Below are 20,342 nucleotides of genomic sequence, written 5' to 3'. Positions count from 1 at the left end.
ACATCACAGGCCCAAACATTAGCCATTAGCCCAAAGTAAGGTTCTGGAAGTGTGAATGTGAAAAAATTCCAACCCAAATCTGAAACCTGCCAGGAGCAGGGTGAGCACCAGCACTGCAGCTGTAGGGTGATGCCACACAAACAGCAAGTGAAAAATTACAAGTCTCTTGAGGTACAGGATGCACAGAGTTGAGTAACTCTTCACTATTCATTCCCTCAGCTCCTGGGAGCTGCAGAATGGGAGCTGCAAAAGCTCCACATACTGGTCTGCTTACCCACCCCCAGGTTTAATAAGGAAGCTCTATCATATCTGCCTATTGTATGTGTGGCCTCCTCCCCTGTTTACAAGATACTGCAGCCTCATTCACTAGATACTGCCCATTTGATGAGTTAAGCAGTCACCTAATTTCAGCTGCACAGGCAGCTCTACTGGCATCGTCACTGGATTCACTCCAAACTTGCACAGAGGTAACTGCAAAAAGCAACTGATACTAGAAATTCAGAGGACCTTTCCTCAGCCTGTCCAAATTTCTTATTTGCTATTGCCTAGCACACCTCTGAGAGTGGCAGTGTGGGCAAAATGTGGAGTGCTAAAGGTATCAAATGCAACTGAATAAAAGAGTCATCATAAACAGAGTCTTTGCTGACAATGACTTGAATGTTTAGTATGGGTCACTGTGCCTTTTTACATTATCCTTCATATGGCAGAGACAATTTAGCATCACGTACAGAGGGAATCAGTTCTCGTGCCTGTCTGAGAGCAAGTTTCTGAAATAGACTCCTGAGAGCTTCAGCTGGCACATCACTGATTTAAAGTGCACTTCAAAGTAGAGCTCTGCCTGAATTCGCATTAACCAGAGCTATTCACAAAGCTTTTGCTTTCTTATAGCCACTGGCTGTAACAATACCACCATCATTTTCCAGCCTGGCACTTTGAGGCACTATGAGAGGCACCAGACAAGACCCAGTCTCCCATACTCAAACCACAGGGCAAATTCAGATTTAAATATGAATTTTTGTCCACTGCAGGATTTGTCTGTTTTCAGAATGCGTTCAGCTAAAATACTGTCCTGCTGAATCTACCAAGATAACAGATGACATCATGATTTTGCCATTGTCAGATGAAACTTTCCCAACTTTGTCTTATGATTTTATAGTTGTATAATCTCATCCAAGTACCAATGTGTAGCTACCAGTAAAACCATGCAACTACCTAGTCACAAAAAACCTGTCATTTCTCTAAATCTACTCTAATTCCTGCTTGAAATCTTTTCTATGCTCTCAGTTTTATTGGCTGCTTTTCAGATAAATACAGTTGACTGGCATCAGTCTCTTTTGAAATGCAGATTGCTTAGAGCCTCCAGCAGCCCCAGGCATTATTTTTATTCATCATTCACGTGTTGTTTAATACATTTACTGGTCAGCGAAGATAGAAAAAGGCCTGGATTTAAGCTGTAGGCTTTCAGTGTCAGTTAAAGGTAAATGCATCAACTTTACATCATTTCTGAATTCTATTTATTAAATTTAAATCCTGTAATTTAATGCACATTAATTAATAGTAAATGTTGAAATGCTCTGTACAAATATTTATAACTTCTAAGTCTGATTGGTGACTTTATCACTCACCCTCCCCAGAAGGTGTGCATTTGCTTTTACATGGAGGAGCAAAGAAAAAGGCTTTAGTAAATGAATTTTCTAAAGTATGCAACAGGGTGAAAGAAGTATGCAAAAATATGGATGCGAAAGCTAGGAATCAACAGATTTAAGCAGTCAAATATTTTCTCTTGGAAACAATTTTTCTGAAAAAAGTGAAATCAAGTGAAATGAAAACTGAAATAGTTTTTTTTTGGCAAAAAGTGGTTTTAACCCTACTCTTGCTCCGATTTTATCATAAAATGGCTCTTGAAACATTGTGTACCTGAACAGACTTCTTCATAATTAATTTTGAAATTAGCTTTTTGTTATGAATGGAATTTCTATATATATTATTCCTTAATAATTCAAAATGAAATTAAACTGCCTAAAAATATTTTATGTGTGACCTTTTATACCAGGAGTTTTACAGAAATTCAGAGGTAAATTATAGATGGCATCTGTTAGACTAATGAAGGGGTAGCCCCCAAACCTGAAAGTTTTTCTGGCACAGTCTTTTATATGACCTTGCCAGATTACAAAAAGCTCGTGTTGGCTGGAAATGTTGAATTTGCTTTGTTCTCTTGGCTGCTCTTGAGTATGATTAATTATGGCTACAGCTGCTCTGATGTTACTGATTATTATTGTTAATCAAGGCAACATTTTCTAAAGTGATATATTGGAGGTGAGAGAAGTCTCAAGGAAGCATTTTCTTTTTTTATATAGTACCATGGGCAAATGAGAGAAAATGTTCTGTTTAATCTGCCTTTGCATAATATGTAAAATACTAATGAAATAGTTCATACTTACTTTTTGATGGATGGTAATGTATTAAAAGAAAAAGTGTATACTCCTGCCCGTATCTTTACATTAATATTCTCATGAGGGATGGGAAATAATATCTAATTTTGTTCCTTCTGCCCAAGAAAGACAAAAAGAATGGAGGGTGTTGCTGAATGCATTACCCAAGAAAGAAATGAAAACAAAACCCAACATATTCATCACAGAGGGTTGAATCACATGAAAAAGATGTGCAAAGCCTCCCCCTTTGAATAAGAGTGTCCTTGGCATCAGTGGAGCAGGGGTGCTGCAAGGTGAGCCCTAGTCCTGCAGAATGGGATCTGCATATTACTCTGTATACATATTGAGCATTAATTAACAGTCTTGTTGCCAAAAAGAAGGGCTAATCTCATACTTGGATGTGAGATGTGAGATGGGTCTTCTACTGCACTGATAAGAGCACAACTGAAGTATCCAAGACCACTTCTGGCCACTGTGCTTTGAGAACAATGTATGTAAAAACCACCACAGATACACAAGATCAGGGATCTAGAAAACATAGTATCCCCTTCACCTTGTTGAACAGAATTACTATCCTCAGCACATCTTTTTCCTGAATCAGCTGGTGTTTTAATCGCCTCCAAAGTTTATTGTAGAAACAGAATGCATTACCTTTAAATAATTCAACTTTTACTATGTTTGATCAAGGGTACTATTCTTTGTAATTGATGTTGCAGTCATGAAACAGAGTGAAAACATAAAATAGATTGTCCCAATAAAGCAGTAAAATTGTGGTTACATAGAGTGATTCAAACTGAATCAGCAGAGAGATGAACACATATTTCCTTTCACTATGGGTTTTAGTCTGGGTATTTACAAGGTGGTTTTAACCTCTCTCCTAGAAACATTCTTTACAAATTCCATAGTTTGCAATTATAAGTCTTTGAAAAATTGCTGACATTTAATCATTAAATTAATAACGGTAACTAACAAATGTACAATTTCTTGGAATCTTCACATGAAAATTGAGTTTAATCTGGTTTATAATGACAGCCTTCATATGAGTTAATTCATATTTTTGAATTTGGACTATTCAAACAGACAGCAGAAAGAAACAAATCTCATTTGTTGGAATAATTGAGATAAACTATATGACCCTTGACTGTGTTCATGTTTAGAGTGGTTGACTAGTTTGATCTGTTGTGCCTTTAGAAATGAATTTGTAATAGATAAACCCCCCAAATTAGTTCAAAGTCCACTCTCAGTCACAGGGAGTTCCACATAAAATATTTCAGTGCTTCACTAATTTCCATGCTTTACCCCTAGAACAGAAATGATAATGAAATATTTATTCACAGAATAGAATGAAAAACTAGGGCATTTTCATTCTATGAGGTACCTCATCCCTGTCACAGAGTAACCATCTTTAGGTGTAATAGTTATTCCATTAGCATAACCTTTTGTCTCTCTCTGCTAAAACAGCTGACAATCCTGTTTCCAATAACGGCAATGATTTCCTATATCCCATTTATCCTGACACCAACTTGTAAAAACTGTTCTTCTGAGAAGCAAGATATTTATCCTACACATAGCATCTGCTTCCTGAAGAAGCTCTCTTACTAGGAGTAAGGGCTGTCTCTAGTAGAAAGTCTAGAGTTAGAAATCTTCATTTCATAAACCTGAAGATACCCACTATATCTTTTGGGAGCTGGGGAATAAAGTTTCTCTGGGAACAGCTTAGAGGTGGGAGTTGATAGCTTCCACTTCCTTTCACTTTCCTTTTCACTTCCTATCTGCACACTACAGGAGGCATTTGGGCTGAGTCTGCAGCTGATTTGAAGGGCAGCCTCACGATAAACTCCCAGAGGGCTCCATGGGTTTGATTCCTTCCACAGGCAGAGATCAGCATAAACAGCCTCCAAGGCAGCAGAGCCAGGCTGCCAGGCTCCCACATGGAAGCTGTTCAATTTAACAAGAGCTAATGGTGACTCAAGAGCTGTAGGTTGGCTAAGTGTGCTCTATAATCACAAGGACAACGGTGGATGACGGTGCCAACCTGTCTTGGGGAAAATACAGAATAGTCTACACCAGATCCAAACATAAATGTCTAAAATGCTTAATGACGCTGGTAAAATTAAAAAGAAAAAGAGAAGCCCAGAAACTGCTGTGCTTATTAGCTGAATTGCATTCTGTAACTGATTTCATCCTACCTTTGCATCCTTCACAAGTAAGAGCATTGTAGTGATACCCAGAGGCTTTGTCACCGCAGACCACACAGAGCTCTTCTCCTTTCACTCTTCCTGTGGAGTGACCCAGCCTAGGCTTTTTGGCTGCAGGGATATCCATTATCTCTGTCTCCCTTGTGAAAAAGGTCTCTGAGGGTATTCTCCTGAGCTCATACATTCCAGGAGAATACCATTCCTCATGCTGTGGAGGGTAGAACCCTAAGTTGGAGTAATAAGGCGGCGATGAGATCTGAGGCTGAACTTGGGGAAATGGCACACTGTTGTATTGCGTGTAAGGTGACACATCTGCCTCTTGCACTGGAGAACTCATTGGCTCTGAAAGGACACCTGCAAAATAACAGCACAAAAACAATTTCTATTACAACCATGAAACTGCAGGTATCAGAGAAATTTCAACTTCCAGACATCCATCTCAGAAACAAGGCACGATCATAAAGGTTGCATTATCTGAGCTTAGATTTCCTGTGGTCCTGGTCCTACGCAAATGCATTGCAAAATATTTTTTAAGTAGCTTAGCCATCCCCAGGCACTCCTTTATTACTGGTAGAAATGTACGGTGCTGGCAGTTACATTAAAAGAAAATCTTGAGAGATACCACGCAGCTAATCATACAAATGTTCACTTCACAAGAAAGAGCAATCCACACCACAGAGAAGCTAGAAACCCAAATTAGGTCTTGCAGCAGAATGAAAGAAATCCAAACAAAAGCCAAAACTTTATGGTAGCAGTGGAAGTTAGATCAAGATGCAAACATCATATAAGTTTTATTTAATTCTGAATGAATACACCATGACAGAGAAAAGATGGACTAAAGAAAGACAACAAGAGTTAGGCTTAATTGGAAGACTAAGAACATAAAAGAAACCTTCAAGAAGAGCCTGAAAGTGGAAAGTGAAGGACCAGGGAAGGTATTCCTAATACAAATGGTGAAATACCACCACCTCACCATCCAGCCTCCAGTGGCCACCCAGCCAGCCTCTGCAGCCTGGTCCTTAGCCCCTAAAGGCCTGTGCCACTCAGTGAAGGTGTGTGTTTTTCATATGAAGCACCTCTATAAGCCAGCACTATTCACCACTGAGACGACAACAAACCTGGCAATGGTACAAGGTACAGCAACCTTTCCTGTTGGGATTGACACAGTACCTTAACTTTGCCTACTAAATATCAGGTTTAAAAATACAAATAAGTGTTGGGTTGTTTTTTTTTTTTCTGTATTACAAGTACAACCACATCTAGCAGGCCCTGGATGGTGTAGTTATAGTTAAGCTGATGCAAAATAGCTGAAAAGAGTTATTTAAAAGTTATTTGCAAGCTACTTCATATTTTCTGTTGGAAAAAGCCACGTCCTTCTGTTTCATGAAAACACTGACACAATTCCTTCATTAGTTCCAAGAAGAGAACAGAAGAAAAACAGTACATATTTCCAGGAAGATGCTGACTCCCACTTATATTGGAGTCAACAGCAGTATTTACAAGGAAATCATAGACTAATGTTCAGGGGTGACCATTAACAGTGCTTCAGAAGCACTCCAAAAACATTTTTGCTGACATAAAATGGGTTCCCTGGCAAGTCTCCTTCCCTTCTGAGGAATCAGAAACAATGAAGAAATGCTAACAGTTAAGAGGGAACATCTATCTGTAATGACAATAATAAATAGAATCTATGGTGGGGAACTCTTCACTCTCTTTTATCTCATTAAATTAGTGGTAGAAGGGAACCTTTTCATTTCACCTACTTTTTCCACTTTCAAGGTCTTATGCTTTTGCTCTGCAGCCTTCTCCCTTCCTACTTCACTGTGCTGCAGAAGCCATACAAGTGCTTTGGATTTGTGTGACTGCTGTGTTTTCCACAGCACATTTTTGCCAGTAACAAATGTTGAAGTTCCAGTTCCAGAATAAGCAGCAAGATCTAGGTCTGGAAAAATGTGACACAAAACCAAATGAGAATAATTGTGCCATTTACTGTTAACAGTTTAATTATGGTCACATTTAGTTGCTGCAGAAGAGGCCAGGGCCCCAAATACTGCTCTAACAGAAGCAGGATAGCAGAATGCACTCCCCAGCCCCAAATTTATGCCCTTTAAATAAGCAGCATAAACATATAGAGAGGCCTGAGTCAAAATACACAGGCATGGAAGAGCCTGGAGGGGAAGTTGCAGCTTCCTGCATCAAATAAAAACAGTAATCGATGCCTGACAGCTGCAGCAATAGCAAAACATGTAAAGGGTGAGGACAGCAATGATTTGATGCTGACCATTATTGATTGGTATAGGTTTAATAATCAGATGGTCTTCTTCAGTTTTATTTACTGTTTCTTGAGACTTCTGCTGGTTAAGACTGGTTAAAGTACTTCAGGTGCAGGAACTGGAGCTAACTGTGAAATACATAATCATTACTATACAAATTATTCAGTCTCTTTTTAAAGGAATCTGTTTACCATGAAGACTTAAGTAGCCATTTTGCTAGTTAGTAATTACTTAGTTGGTTGAGTTTGCTAAAGAAAAGTGGGACAATCCCAAAATCAAAGGAAGGAAACTGTTGATTTTTAGCTTCATGCCATCCACAGGAAATTCAACAAAAGCTCTATACAAGTTTCTGAACTGCTTGGGCCTCTGAAAGAGCAAGAAGAGAAGGCAACGACTCCTGCCACAGCAAAAAAATAATCTCAGGGTTTGTTAAAAAACTCAGGACTGCTAAAGAGCTGCAGCACATCCTGGGTGTTGATTTAATCTACTGTGGATCCATTGGGGCTACTGATATTTTAGAAAAATCTTGTCAGTCATTAACCATCTATCTGTTTCTGGAGGAAAGAAAACATCTGACTCTTAATGCATGAAATTAAATATGGGGAAAGAAAAAACAACCAACCTTCTTTTTCCTTCTGTGTCAGGCACATAGTTAAATAATTCAGCTGAATTAAGTCCATGCTTGGAGCAGTGGAAAGGAAAAGGAGAAGGCAGGGTCAAGAGAAACTGAAAACATGGTCTTGTGTTATGTAAGACAGGTTTACAGGTAAAAATGTGGGAAGTGCTCAGATGCTGGGGCTTGGTAGGTATCTGTATTTCATCCTTAGAAATCAGTTAACTTGGGCTGACTCAGTGAAGCACATTGCTCTACCCAGAGCAGATCAAACACAGTTTTCAATTTATTTTTTTTTAATTTCTTTTTCCACAAAATTGTCAATGAGTCTAGAATTAAACATTGGTCTGCTCCAAAGCATTAGTGATCTCAATTACTAAAAATAATTGTTCAAAACTGAGGATCTGTTCCATAAAGTTGAGTTTAAAACTAAACTCTTCCAGGTGTTTTAGTTGCAATGTCCTTTCGCTGTGAAATATTCTCTTAAAAAAATGAAACATATGATGAGGTGGAAAGAGAAACAAAATGTTCTGAAATTGCTGGGACAAAGTCTTTCTATGACTTGATCCAAAAAGTGTGGTCTGAGCTCTGCTACTCAGCCCTCTGCATTCACAAGGCTTCCAACTAAAGCTGAAGGTGTTCTGCTTTCAGGGGCACAGTGTGCATATTTCTGCCCTGCATGACAGTTAAAAACCACATTGATTTGTGAAATTATGCTTTGCAAAGTACATGTGAGTCTAGACCAAATAGTTTCTTATCTCAAAAGAAAACTAATCTTATCTTGCCAACCGGAATGTACATATGCTTTTACCCAGATGTGTAGTAGAAGTCTGAGATGGGCTGGTTTCACAGCACTGTAATGCATGAGCCAGCTCAATGAAATCAAAGGAGTTGCAGCAGTATAAGGAATGAAAGTGAAATCAGAAATAAGCCCACTGGAATACAGAAATATTTTTATGTTTGTGTGCTCTTAACTCTTTTGAAACATCTGGGTTTCTTTTTCTTTTTTTTTGAAGTATATTTTTTTATTTTTAATGAAAGACAACTTAAACATGCACAGGTGTGATGCTACTTACACCTGTAGTTCTTTAAGATTGTTTTGTAAATAAATATTTTTCAATGAAAAACATTTTACAGAAATCTGGAAAGCTTCCTAATATCAAAGTGAAACCTTCATGTGGATATGGTCACCATTTTCAAATATTTTGCCCACAATAGCACTTGCAACTGAAACTCAGAGTTTTGCTTTTGTTCCTTTAAATTCTACATAGAATATTTTATGTAAGACTTGAAAAAGTATTTGACACAGGCTTAACCACTTGTGGAGATTAAAGCTAATTTTCTTTGTAAGAACTAAAGAAAGCATTTTCAGTTTGTGAAATTATACTGAGGTTAAGTGCAGATTGAAGGTGCTTTTATTCACACTATTACAGCAATTGCAATGAAATCACATATTAATGTAAAATATATTGTTCCACTAATATAAAGAAAATTGAAAAGGAAAAAAAAAATCTAATCAAGTTTAAAATATAAACCTCTGGCTCCCTGTAGGTTATTAATAAAGGAACCCAAAGAAATAAACACAAGATTCAGGATTAAGTAATTTGGAAAGTATAGCATAACCATTTATGAAATCCTGGTTTAATTCCAATCAAATTATTCACAGATCTTTAAAGATCACTTGGTTTAGACAAACTTCTAGCATCCCATTTCAAGGAATAATGCAAGAATAGATGGCAGACCTGTCCAAGAGAGAGCACAACAATATCCTACCTTAAGCTGTCTTCAGTCTGACCATTTCTTGAAGAAAAATACTCTCCTTAAGGCACCCACTCCTCCTTTCCCTCTTTTTTTCTCCCCCGCCCCAAAAACGACATATAAATAGAACTTCTTAAGTCCAGTTTGTCTGTATTCTGTTGACTCCTTTACGGTGAGAACTTTCTTTAAGATTAGTGAAGGAGTGACACAGGCCAGAGGTTATATAGTTTACTGATTAACTTCATTACAGAGAAACTTGTTTAGATATGCCTGAAACAATACATATGTCTGCTCCCAGTGTGGATTTAACTGGATAAAATTTGATTGATTCCTACTCAAGAGGATGCCTCCAAGTAGCCCAGCCATTATAATTTTGTACCTATTGTGGTTTATTTACAACAAAATCTTTATCAGCAAGTATTTAGTAATGCCATGTGATTCTGTGCAATAGATTAACTACTTCAATATCACAAGAAGCATGTTTTAGCTGACTGGATTAGCAGTTGTGTTTAAGCACAGAAATGTATTCTCAGAAAAAGACCAAAGTTCTCAGGCTATACTAGACACATCTGTATAACAAGATAAAAGAGTGCCAGAGGTTTGTCCTTGCCGCAAGGCCAAATGTCACAGATCGATTCTCATCTATGTAGATTAGAGATAATTCTTAACTCTAGAATGGGCAAGATACATCTGCACTATGTAATCTTTGTTGCTGACCTCTTTAAGGCCCATGTACCCTCCCTGTAGCTCTCAGATGTTACTAATGTATGGCATTGCAATTCAAAGCATCGGTAACATTGTAAGGGCTGTGTTGGATGCCACCACAGCACTGCTGGGACAGCATGAAGTCAGAAGATACAAATCCTGCTGAGATAGGGTTAAAGAGCAGTGTAGGTTAAAAGGACCCAAACCTACTGTATTCTTGTCCATGTCATCTTTTTGGGAACAGTCCCTGAGTAAGCCTATATCTTAAAGACACCTACCAAAACAGAGCCCCAGAGCAATATAAGAATTGAATAGTGCCAAGATGGACAATAAAGTTGTTGTGCCTTTCAGTCTTCAGATTCTTTCATTTAGCACTGTGAATGAGCCCACTAAGACTCAGCATCAGATTTGTGACCAGATGTCTAACAGTCACTCCTGGAAAAAAATAGGCAAAGAACCAAGCCTCAGACCACAAGATTCCCTTTATTTCATGAAACAGTTTCCTTTCCAGGCTAAGATCCGCAAATGCATTTTGGTTTTGCCTTCCTCAGTGGTGCAGCCATCGCCCTCAGAGCCCCATTCATCTGCATTCCCTCTTGCAGAAACATAGAACAATTTGGGTTGGAAGGAACCTTAAAGATCATCTGATTCAACCCCCATTGCTATGGGCAGGGGTACCTTCTACTAGAGGAAATTGCTCAAAGCCCCATCCAACCTGACCTTCTTGTTATTTTTTTTTTTCTTTAGACTGCTGCTCTGTTTGGTTTGGCTCTCTTCATAATTATTATACGTACAGCATTTTCTATTTTAATTTGTGTTGGTTTGTTTCATTTTGATTTGAGGGCTTGTTACAGGCCTAATTATCTTCTCTGCAGGGATGAAGGCAGATGTTCCATCATCTGCCAGATAGTGCTAATGATAAGTAGTTATTTAATATGTCTTATGATCTTGAAGCTGTTTAATCAGTTTGGACACTTGATCTTACTACCTTTCTGAAAGAAGAGACTTTGAAGTCTTTTTAGGCACTGTTCTATGCCTAAAACAATTTTCAATGGCATTTTATTATTCTTACATTGTCAAATACGTAAGGCAAGTTTAGATGTAGCGCTTTGTTTTCCCTTCTGTTACGTGTCATTTTTTGTTTATTCTTCCTTGTCACTTTCAACACAGCTGTCACCCAAAAACCTTCTTTCACAGCTAGGGACTTGTACAATGAAGGTAACATTTCTTGTCTTGTTATATTCTGGTGTCACTTAAGAAGAAAACATTGTCAGGCCGCGAAAAATACTTAAAATAGGTCTTTATTCAAATTAAACATATAACAGTAGTGACCTGTCTTTTCAGACTCTCAGAAATAATTCCATGTTTGAAAGCTGAAGTTTCGTACTTAATATCGTGCATATTAATAATCCCTCTACAAGTTTCTTTCACAGAAAAGAGAATGGGGCTATTACTTTAAAGGACTGCTACTTACTTATCATATAAATGACAGACAGATGCCATATATACTTCAGATGGCACACAAATATATAAGCTTACCCTCCACATTTAAAATATGAACAAGACATTTTGGTGTCTGAAGCTTAATTCAGTCCCTTATAGAAAAGGGCAAGTGATAACCATTAGAAGAAATAAGATAATGGACCTAGAGGTATTTAACGTGTGCTGGCCCCAATATGAAAAATTTGCAAAGGCAATTGAAAGATATAATCAAATATCTTTTTGCAAGTCTTGCTGTCCCAGCTGAATTGCCAAGCCTTAGAGCAAAGTTTGTCAGCATCAACACCGTGCTCTGCTAATGCACCTCAGCATCTTCTGGGTCACAGCTTGTGGCCAGCCAATTTGGAGCAAAGCAGAGGAGCTCACATCAGTCTATGTCTATCATGGTAGAAGTATCCACAGGATAAACTAAATTAATGCCTCTACAGCAAGCTACAAAGCTTCCAAAGATTTTGAAGGAGACCAGGATTTCAATTCTAAATTGTATGGGTTCAAAAATGCAGATTGGTAGGTGTATAACTTCCTCTTAGCTCAGGATATGAAACTGGATCAGTCTTCACATAGCTACCCTCATTCAGCTCAGTGAGGCTTGTAAAATAAAAGCAGGGTTTGACTGAGGAAGAGAAGTATCTTAACAGGACAGATCCTATGCACCTCCAGGATTTCTTGTCATCAAATCTCACTTTCCCTCACTGAGAAAACAAGAGATGCAAGGAAGAAAAGGTTGATCTTCCATGCAGATGCTATAAAGGATGTATCATTTCATGTATCCAGTTCTGGCCACCTCATCAAAAAGAAGTTTTCTGTAAAGAGATCTAGGATGTTTCTAAATCACCTGAGTAGGGAAGTAGGAAAATAGAAGCTGCTTTCCAGAAAGACAGGGTGGAAGGGAAAGACCCTCACTTCTGCTAGGATTAAGATTCTTCTTCATTTGCATTTTAAGCCCTTTTTGAAGGTTCTCAAAATTACAGAAGGGAAAAACTACAGTTAAAACACACCAACTCCAAAGACATGAAGAGGTACCTTTACCTTAGATTTATACTGCTAAAATAGCAACATAACAATTTGCAACTACTGAAAGATAGAAAACCTTTTTTTTTCCTCTAAGGTCTTCTGAAACCTGATGCAAATAGAAATCTCAAGGGTGAGTACACAGAAGAACCCTGGAATTACCATGGTGATGAGGCTCACAGCACAAGAAACTTAACAATTGACATTTCTTCTGAGAGATCTGGACCTGATGCTAATGTTTGGAGATGCACTTAGATTTGTTTTTGAAGTTCTAGGAACAGTCTCCCTGTAGGCTGAATGAAGCATAATGAAAAGATACCTCCAAGGTTTTTTGCAGAATATGAGTATGCATCTTTGAAAAAAGAAGACTGTTTTGTATAAAGGCTGATGTTTGTAAGCCAGCAATTTCTCACTTGTATTGCATCAGAGCTGTAATATGTGCGAAGTCCTGGGAGAAATGTATATTCTAAGGGTCATGTAAAAGAAAAGCTTTCTTCCTGTTTCCTTGGGTTCAAAGTCTCTACCTGCCAAAACTGAATGTCAAAAGATGCAAGTAGTGTACAAAACTGAGGCAAAACCATTTCCTACAAGCATTCTGAAGAAATAGTCATAATTTCACAAGTAACTTCCTCTGTGTAATCAGTTGCATATTATTTCTGATATTTCTGATGTTTTCCTGCTATAAAAGCAAAAGACATCAAATTTGTAGAGTGCTTCTGAGACTTGAGTGACATCCTGCAAAACGGGACCCAGTGACTATACAAAACAGAAGTCAGCTTAAGTGAAACACAGCGGAGTTCTAAGTCTCTTTCATAGTGGGTCCCCTGGTTCAACCCCTTAGTACATTATTTCTGTTACAGAAATGTCAATTTGAATTAAATCTCTATGTGCTAAACTCTGAACACCTATAATGGGAGACACAATCCCTTTTCTGAAGACCTCACAGTTTCCAAGTAAGATTTCAGCGTGAAGGGGAAGTATTTTACATTTACATGTTTCCTTGAATTTTGAAGCTACTTGATCATTACTCTTCAAAAAATAAGATAATTAATGAAAAAGTAGACATTAGGGGAAAAACCTCCTTGACAAAAATCTAAAAGAGTTCAGTTATGCAGCAATTTCAAGGGCATGATTGGATATAAATTTTGGCACCCTAGATTTGATAATCATTTTCTTCTTATATATAATGGCCTGAGGTTGGATTTAACAGCAAGGAAACATTTTAGCTATTTACATGTTTTTTTTGACAACTGCAAAAACATTTCTCCCACCAAAACCATTTAGGGGAAAAAAACAAACAAACAAACAAACCAATAACACAGTAATGCAATAGGGTTTGCTTATCATTAGTGATAGTGCTTCAGTTCAGCTATATGGGGCTAGGATACTAGAAGTGGTCTGATTTGGTTGCTCCCAACTTCTAAGAGCTCTGCAACAAGAGTGGCAGTGTGTGGCAGAGACCCTCCATACCCAAGCCACTATTTTTGTTTCAAAACAATGAAACTGAAATGTTTTCTATTTTTCCAGCACTCAAAAAGACAGAATTCTGATCTTATTTTGACTGGGAACTCCCAAAGTATTGCAGGTTTCAGGGAGATGTCTGTATTGTGTGTGAGGCCCTGAAGGTATCATGTTTCTCAATGAATGTCCCCCTCTGTTGCCAAAAGAAAGGCTAGAAAATTATTTGGGTTTTTTTTCCTTAGAAATACATATATTCCCCATACTTATAAAATATTGATCAAGAATTTTTCATTCATTAACAAATCCATGCTTAGCCTTGAAAAATTCAATGAAACTGGAGCAAGGACAATTTTCCAGCCTTCATTATAAGTTTTGTTGTGCATTGAAGTTAATAGAATAAGTTCCTAATAGTCTCAATCAGACAATGGTTTTAATTTAGGTTAAATTTGCAGAATATGGCTATGCATATACATTGCAGTATAATTTTATTACAAGTTAACTGAAAATATATCTGTTCAGCTTGATGTAAATGAATAACACGAAGATAGCATCCAGCCTACATACAAAGGTCTGTCCTTGCTGAATGGTTTCGGGTATTGGAATAGCATTGCAAAACCAACCTACAAGGTCTGTTATAAGCAGTGACAACAGCAGTAGTGTGCAGGATTGTGTTAACACCACAGACCCTTTGTTATTCCTTCCATAAGTATTGAAGATTCAAGAAGGTTGGCACATGTCAACCACACATCCTTGACTTGAGGTTTCAGTGCGTTTTCTTCTAGGTTTCTGAGTAGTGGATAGCTTGTTATTTTAACCAATTCAGTGACTTACCAAACAAATGAGGACCTTCAGCAATAGCAAATCCATCAGCAGTGGCTAGCTGGTGATGTCCTATTAAATTCATTTCAGATCCCATTTATCCTTCAGGATGATTATACTAATTAAGAAATAGGTTGAAAGGAGACCCTGAAAGATATAAAGAAAAAAGAATATTTAAAACAAGATAAATAATTTTCATGTACCTATTGTATGGAAGTGTTAAGGAGGTTGTTTCAATATTTGCTGGAATAAACATTGGCTTTAACCCTTAAATAAAATGCTGTGTCTACTTTGTTTGTTTTCTTGCTATGGTATATTTTATTTTCCATCCTTCTGCTGTTCATTCAAAACTGACAGTTTATGCTCAACCTTATCCAAATATTCGGACTGAAGCACTAGCCTGACCTGCTAAGGGCATAGTCCCCCTTTCAGAAAATACCAGTTGTTTGCACTATATTTTGAATGCCCTTTCTGAAAAAGTGTAAGGTCAGAAGAATCATGCCAAGAAACTTGAGTTTAATTTCCAGAGACTGGCTCTTTATCTTTCCTTCTGTAATTACTGTTTGAACAAGATAAATAGTGGCAAGAAAAGAAAGCAAAGCCTTGGTCTAATAACCACCCAATCCCACTCACTCCCTTTATGGTCTCAAGCAACCCTGTAACTCTTGGGGAGGATGGGAGATGCTTGTGTCCTCTCATTAGGGTAGTTTCCTAGCCCATCAGATGGAGCAGCTTCCATTGCCTGAGGCTGACATTGGCACTGTACCCAGGTCGTCTTCTTCCCACTTGGCTGTTAAATAAGAGGCAAAAGACCTGCTAATGTTATATCTAGAGCATCACTCCATCCAAGACGAAGGTGTGCACGGGGCTCCCTTGCCCACATCTGACTCATGTAGGTGGGATAGGGTAACTCAAGACTGCATTGAGGCAGGACCATCAGCAACAGGAGAACATACAGGTCCAGAAAGGAAACAGCTCAAGGGTTTATGCAGACACAAAGAGGATTCTGCACAAAGTTGAGAGTTAATCTGGTTTGATTTGTTTAAGTCTTGATTATTTATTCACTTTTATTCCCAGTGGGACTGGTTCTGGGACTGTGTTTGCACTCACTGAAGGTGTTTGAGAGTCTGCTTCCCAGTGAGGTCTCAGCATGTTTCTCAAGCAGAAATGAAGTCATCTGACAAAAATGTGAATGCAGCAGGAGGCCCCAGTGCTGAGCAGACGGGGAAGCATCTTGTAAGAGTGGCAAGCGCACTGTGTAATTATATTCAGACTTGTCTGTAAGGATTAAGTTATTTCTTAACATAAACAAAGGACCTCTAATTAGACAGATGCATTTTAAATGTCTGCCCACAGATAATTTAAACAGTTTACTCAGAAATGTCAAAAGCTACTTGTATCACAGACCAGATAGGGTTCTTGTGGTAAATAACATGTAAACACAGTTGCAAATCTAGCAGAGAAACATAGTTTTGCAAGAGCAAAAGTCTCCGTATATCTTGGGATGTGGGTTGGCAACCAGCCCAGCCACCCCAGTAGGCCCACATCTACTCTCCAAGCTCTTCAATAGCTTTCTTACAGCCCATGGGATTTCCTTGCAGGATTAACTCTCCCTGCAGCCAGAATTGAAGTTTATGTTCCATCATTACTAGCATTTCTCATGTTTCCTCCTCAGGCCCTGTATGAGAAGCTAACACTGCCAACAGCTAACATGTCAGCTTTGGGACTGTGAATTTCTGTAGGTTCATACAAAGCCTAGAACTTATTTTCCTAGGGAATATTGTTATAACAAAATGCTTTAAAGGTTGTCCCAAGATGACAACCATTTTAAAGTATTTTGTTAGACTGTCAATATACAGTCAGACTTTCAATGCGTAGCTTCTTAGTTTGTAGGATATATCCTACATCTGTTAAGCCTGTGGTGCAAATAAAGGAGAAAACAAGAAACTGTATTTTTAAATGCTAATAAAGTGTGGGTGTTTTTACAGCCTTTGAAATGTCTATAAATGTCTTTCTTGTTTCTTTGAGGCTATTCCATATTATAGCATGTCATTAGATAATGTCACTCTTTAACCTCAAGATAGACATCTTAGAATCTTTGTACTTTACAAGCACACAGAAGAAACCCCTGGTGCTATTAATACTGCCTTGTTTACAGTGAAAAACCAGAGTATGTATTTGTCATAACCTCCCAGTATGATAGGACATTACACATTCTGTGACTCTACCCCTCCTGCAACATTAATTTTGATCTTGATGGAGTCAAACATTCAGGATTATTTTACAGTTCCCACCTTTTTTAATACTTCATTTTCTTTAATATATTCAGCTGATGTAGACCATTTATTGGATTTCATGGAAGAAATGAATTCTATCTTCTGGGGATTTCTGCAAAGCACAAAACATGATCACCATTAAAAAGGCTAGAAATATATTTTCTATTACATGTAGCTTTTCTACTGTAAACATACCTGGACATCAAACTCTTCATTAAGTTCAAATTGACATTTTGCTTTGATTTGTCTCCGAATCCAGCCTGCTGTGAGCCATCTATCCTACATTAGGTTTATTCAATTAATTTATCCAATTAATTTTACCAGTGTTTAAAAGCAGCAGCTACTGATTTCCAGCTTTCAGACCTACACCAGGTACACAATATAGAGCATTTAAGCACCATTTATTCCACACACTGTTCAGTCCTAGGAAATAGGTCACCATGAGTCATTGTCACAAGGCATCATAGACCCAGGGGTAGACTCTACTTTCAAAGATTCAGTTCCACAACACACATCCCATCATCAGCACCTTCTCAGCCTAATCCTCCCAGTTAAACAACTGTGGTCCCAGCTGGCTGCAAGTCCCATGAAGCAGAAGCATTGCTCTGGCCAGTGGGATAGTGACACCCAGCAGACATACACAGGCACCCAAATTGGTAACAACATGGCCAGGTAATGAAGGGTGCCATATGCAGCACCTGTGCACAGAACCTCTTGGCAGAAGTATTCCTTACAAAGTTACAGGGTCTGAGGCATTTTTTTTGGCTGGTAACATGAAATTATGTAATCTTGCTTACAGACTAAGTTAACCTACATGAGCTGGGACCAGTAACCCCCCTCTCAATTCAGGTATCTTTACCCACCAATATCACATGATAGTGGAATGCTTCTTGATATTCACACACCTTTGGTATGACTAAACATTCATAGGTATTTCTACCTCATGCTTGCTTCCTTATATGAAGTGTACCTTTTATCTACTGCTATCAATATGAATCTAGACTACCTTAGACAACTTGGCTGATACTCCATCCCGAGGTGTAACAAAAAGATGTATCAGATAGGTAAAAAACTGAAATAAAGGCAATAGGTGCACAAGAAATCAATATCGTTCTCCAAAATAAGATCCCCTCTTGAGAAATTAAAAGGCATGGGATAAGTTACATAGCTTTTTTCCCCAAAACAATTATTTAGTTAATTTGTTAATAAACCTATTTTCTCCACCACATTTTGAGAATATTTTCACAGGCTGAAAATATTCAGCAAAATAAAATTGAGATTAACATGTATTGCTGGAGATTTTTTCACCAGTTTTGTAGTAAGAGCTCTGACTTACATACTTTATTATTAAATGTGTCCTTTAACATACTTCAGTCAATCAATGCATGCATTCTATGTTTAACTAAGAAAATTGAGAGGTACAGTATATATGCGGCTTGTACTTTCATCATATGTACATGCATGCATGCATATTTATTCAGCTTTCTTACGGGATATATGTTCATGGGAGAATACAAATATATATGTGTACACAATGCATATGGGTGTACGTTTCAGATTTTTTGTGAACTTCTATCAGTGGACTACGTCTGACCCAGTTATGGTTAATAGTGAAGCTTCCCCTGTCTTCTGTCTGAGCACAGCCAAACCTCTAAATCGTATAATTAAAGTTAAAATTAACTGAAATACAAAATCATTGTAGCCCCAGAATTTCAGATAAAATAAAAATGTTTGATCATCAGAAAAGCTCCATGATATTTTAATTGCATTTACATTCAGAAGAATAACCAAATCTATTTTAATTACTCAGTGAAGGAAAATGTATCAAAACACTGGCAAAATTATTCACAAATATTAAGGCGGTACATTTCCCTCCTTCTGCCCCATAATATCATCCTATTCTTTACACATCTCACTGCCAACTGCTCAAAGAGAAATTTCAGTAACATCATCAATCTATCTATGGCCTGATCCAAACACTATTAACATCAATGGCAAGATTTCCATCTAGTTCACAGGCTTTTGATCTGGCCTCATAGCCTTTTTATAGAATATTTAATGCAGTGCCTCACTTATCTGAGAGACTTTTTTATTTGCTCGCTTGTTTGTTTTAAAGTATATCAAAGCGACATGAAAGCATTAGGAGGATTTGTGCTCCTTGTTTCTAGTCATTTGCTGCCAGATCATTCTGGCGTGCACGGCACCACGGGCAGCTACACAGCAGCTGATGCAAAATACAAGCAACAAAATGAGCAAGTTTGAGAACCAGAGGCAGGACTGGTGTTGTGTTTGTTTAAAATTTACTGGTTTAGATTTTCTATGACATTTAAAGTCAGAGCAGCAAAGAGACAGGAAAAAAGACAGGATATTTTTACAGCTCAATTCTGAAATGCAAATAAATATCTTTAAGTCAGTCAAAGTAGAACTGAAAATTCTACCAGAAGTCTCAATGGCAATTCTCTCATTAATCGTGTTTACAACAACGTCTGTTCCTAAAAGTACAAAAAAAAAGTAACAAACCAGTACAATTTTAAAGCTGATGCACATAATTAACTAGATCATGCTATTGCAGCAAAGACTCAGTATCAAAGTTACACTTTCTTTACCAGTGATACACAGAAACCAGCTTCCTAAAATTCCAGCACTGTCAGTATTTTTCATGACCTCAAGATTTTTTCCCAAGGGGAATTCCTACTATTGCACTAGTTTTGTAGATGAAATGGTTTCTTATATTATTCTTCTTCAATAAAATACTAGCATTAAAAATGTTTTGAGTTTTTTTCTTGTAAAACATTCGTTAACATTCACTAATAGTTCAGGTCAGAAAATTGCTTTTATGCTACCCAACAGCAAGAGCTATCAGTTTAAGGAATTATTACTTACTGTTCTTTTCTGGTAGACTGCGGATAGCAGGATGTAAGACAGCTCTGCACTCAGTTCAGTATCCTAATGATTCTCACAGAGGAAATTTTTGTTTTGGTTTGTTTTTCTTTCTTTTTTAGGTTTAGCAGAAGCCTGTAGTGATAACACAATGAATCAAAGCTTGGGCTCTTTGGCTCAGTGCCCTAATGGACAAAGATTACTCATTAACAATTCTTTCTTTGCGAAACTCTCTAAACACAGGCTGTATTAAAACATTGTGAATCCCAGCTTGTCCATCAGCACAGAAGCTTGAGATGCCCATTAATACTCTGGCTGAGCGCAGGGGGGAAGTTGGCACAGATAGTGAGGTGACAGTACCTTCTTGCTGACTGTAACACTTTTCTTGCACATGTACATTTTTATGACACTCAGCC

General features: G+C 37.8%; 1 protein-coding gene across 4 annotated transcripts in view; it reads right to left on the bottom strand.

The window, feature by feature from the left end:
- NR1H4 (nuclear receptor subfamily 1 group H member 4) overlaps nt 1-20,125 on the bottom strand; it is a 38,737-nt gene extending 18,612 nt beyond the window's left edge. The window contains exons 1-4 of one of the 4 annotated variants that reach the window (XM_062615469.1): nt 19,930-20,125; nt 17,065-17,158; nt 14,783-14,917; nt 4,622-4,984 (exon numbers count right to left, since the gene is read on the bottom strand). In XM_062615469.1, coding sequence (XP_062471453.1) covers nt 4,622-4,984; nt 14,783-14,867 — 448 coding nt within the window. In that variant the 5' untranslated portion in view covers nt 14,868-14,917; nt 17,065-17,158; nt 19,930-20,125. Of the gene's footprint in view, nt 1-4,621; nt 4,985-9,289; nt 9,489-14,782; nt 14,918-17,064; nt 17,159-19,929 lie in introns of those variants that run through there. The other 3 variants (XM_062615472.1, XM_062615470.1, XM_062615473.1) reach the window with 3 other exon arrangements.
- Between the last annotated feature and the right edge of the window lie 217 nt (nt 20,126-20,342).

The sequence above is a fragment of the Pezoporus occidentalis genome, unplaced genomic scaffold, assembly GCF_034315485.1.
Source record: "Pezoporus occidentalis ecotype Australia unplaced genomic scaffold, CSIRO_AGI_Poc_V1 ctg182, whole genome shotgun sequence".
Classification (NCBI taxonomy): domain Eukaryota; kingdom Metazoa; phylum Chordata; class Aves; order Psittaciformes; family Psittacidae; genus Pezoporus; species Pezoporus occidentalis.
This window is presented reverse-complemented; position numbering and strand designations above follow the sequence as displayed.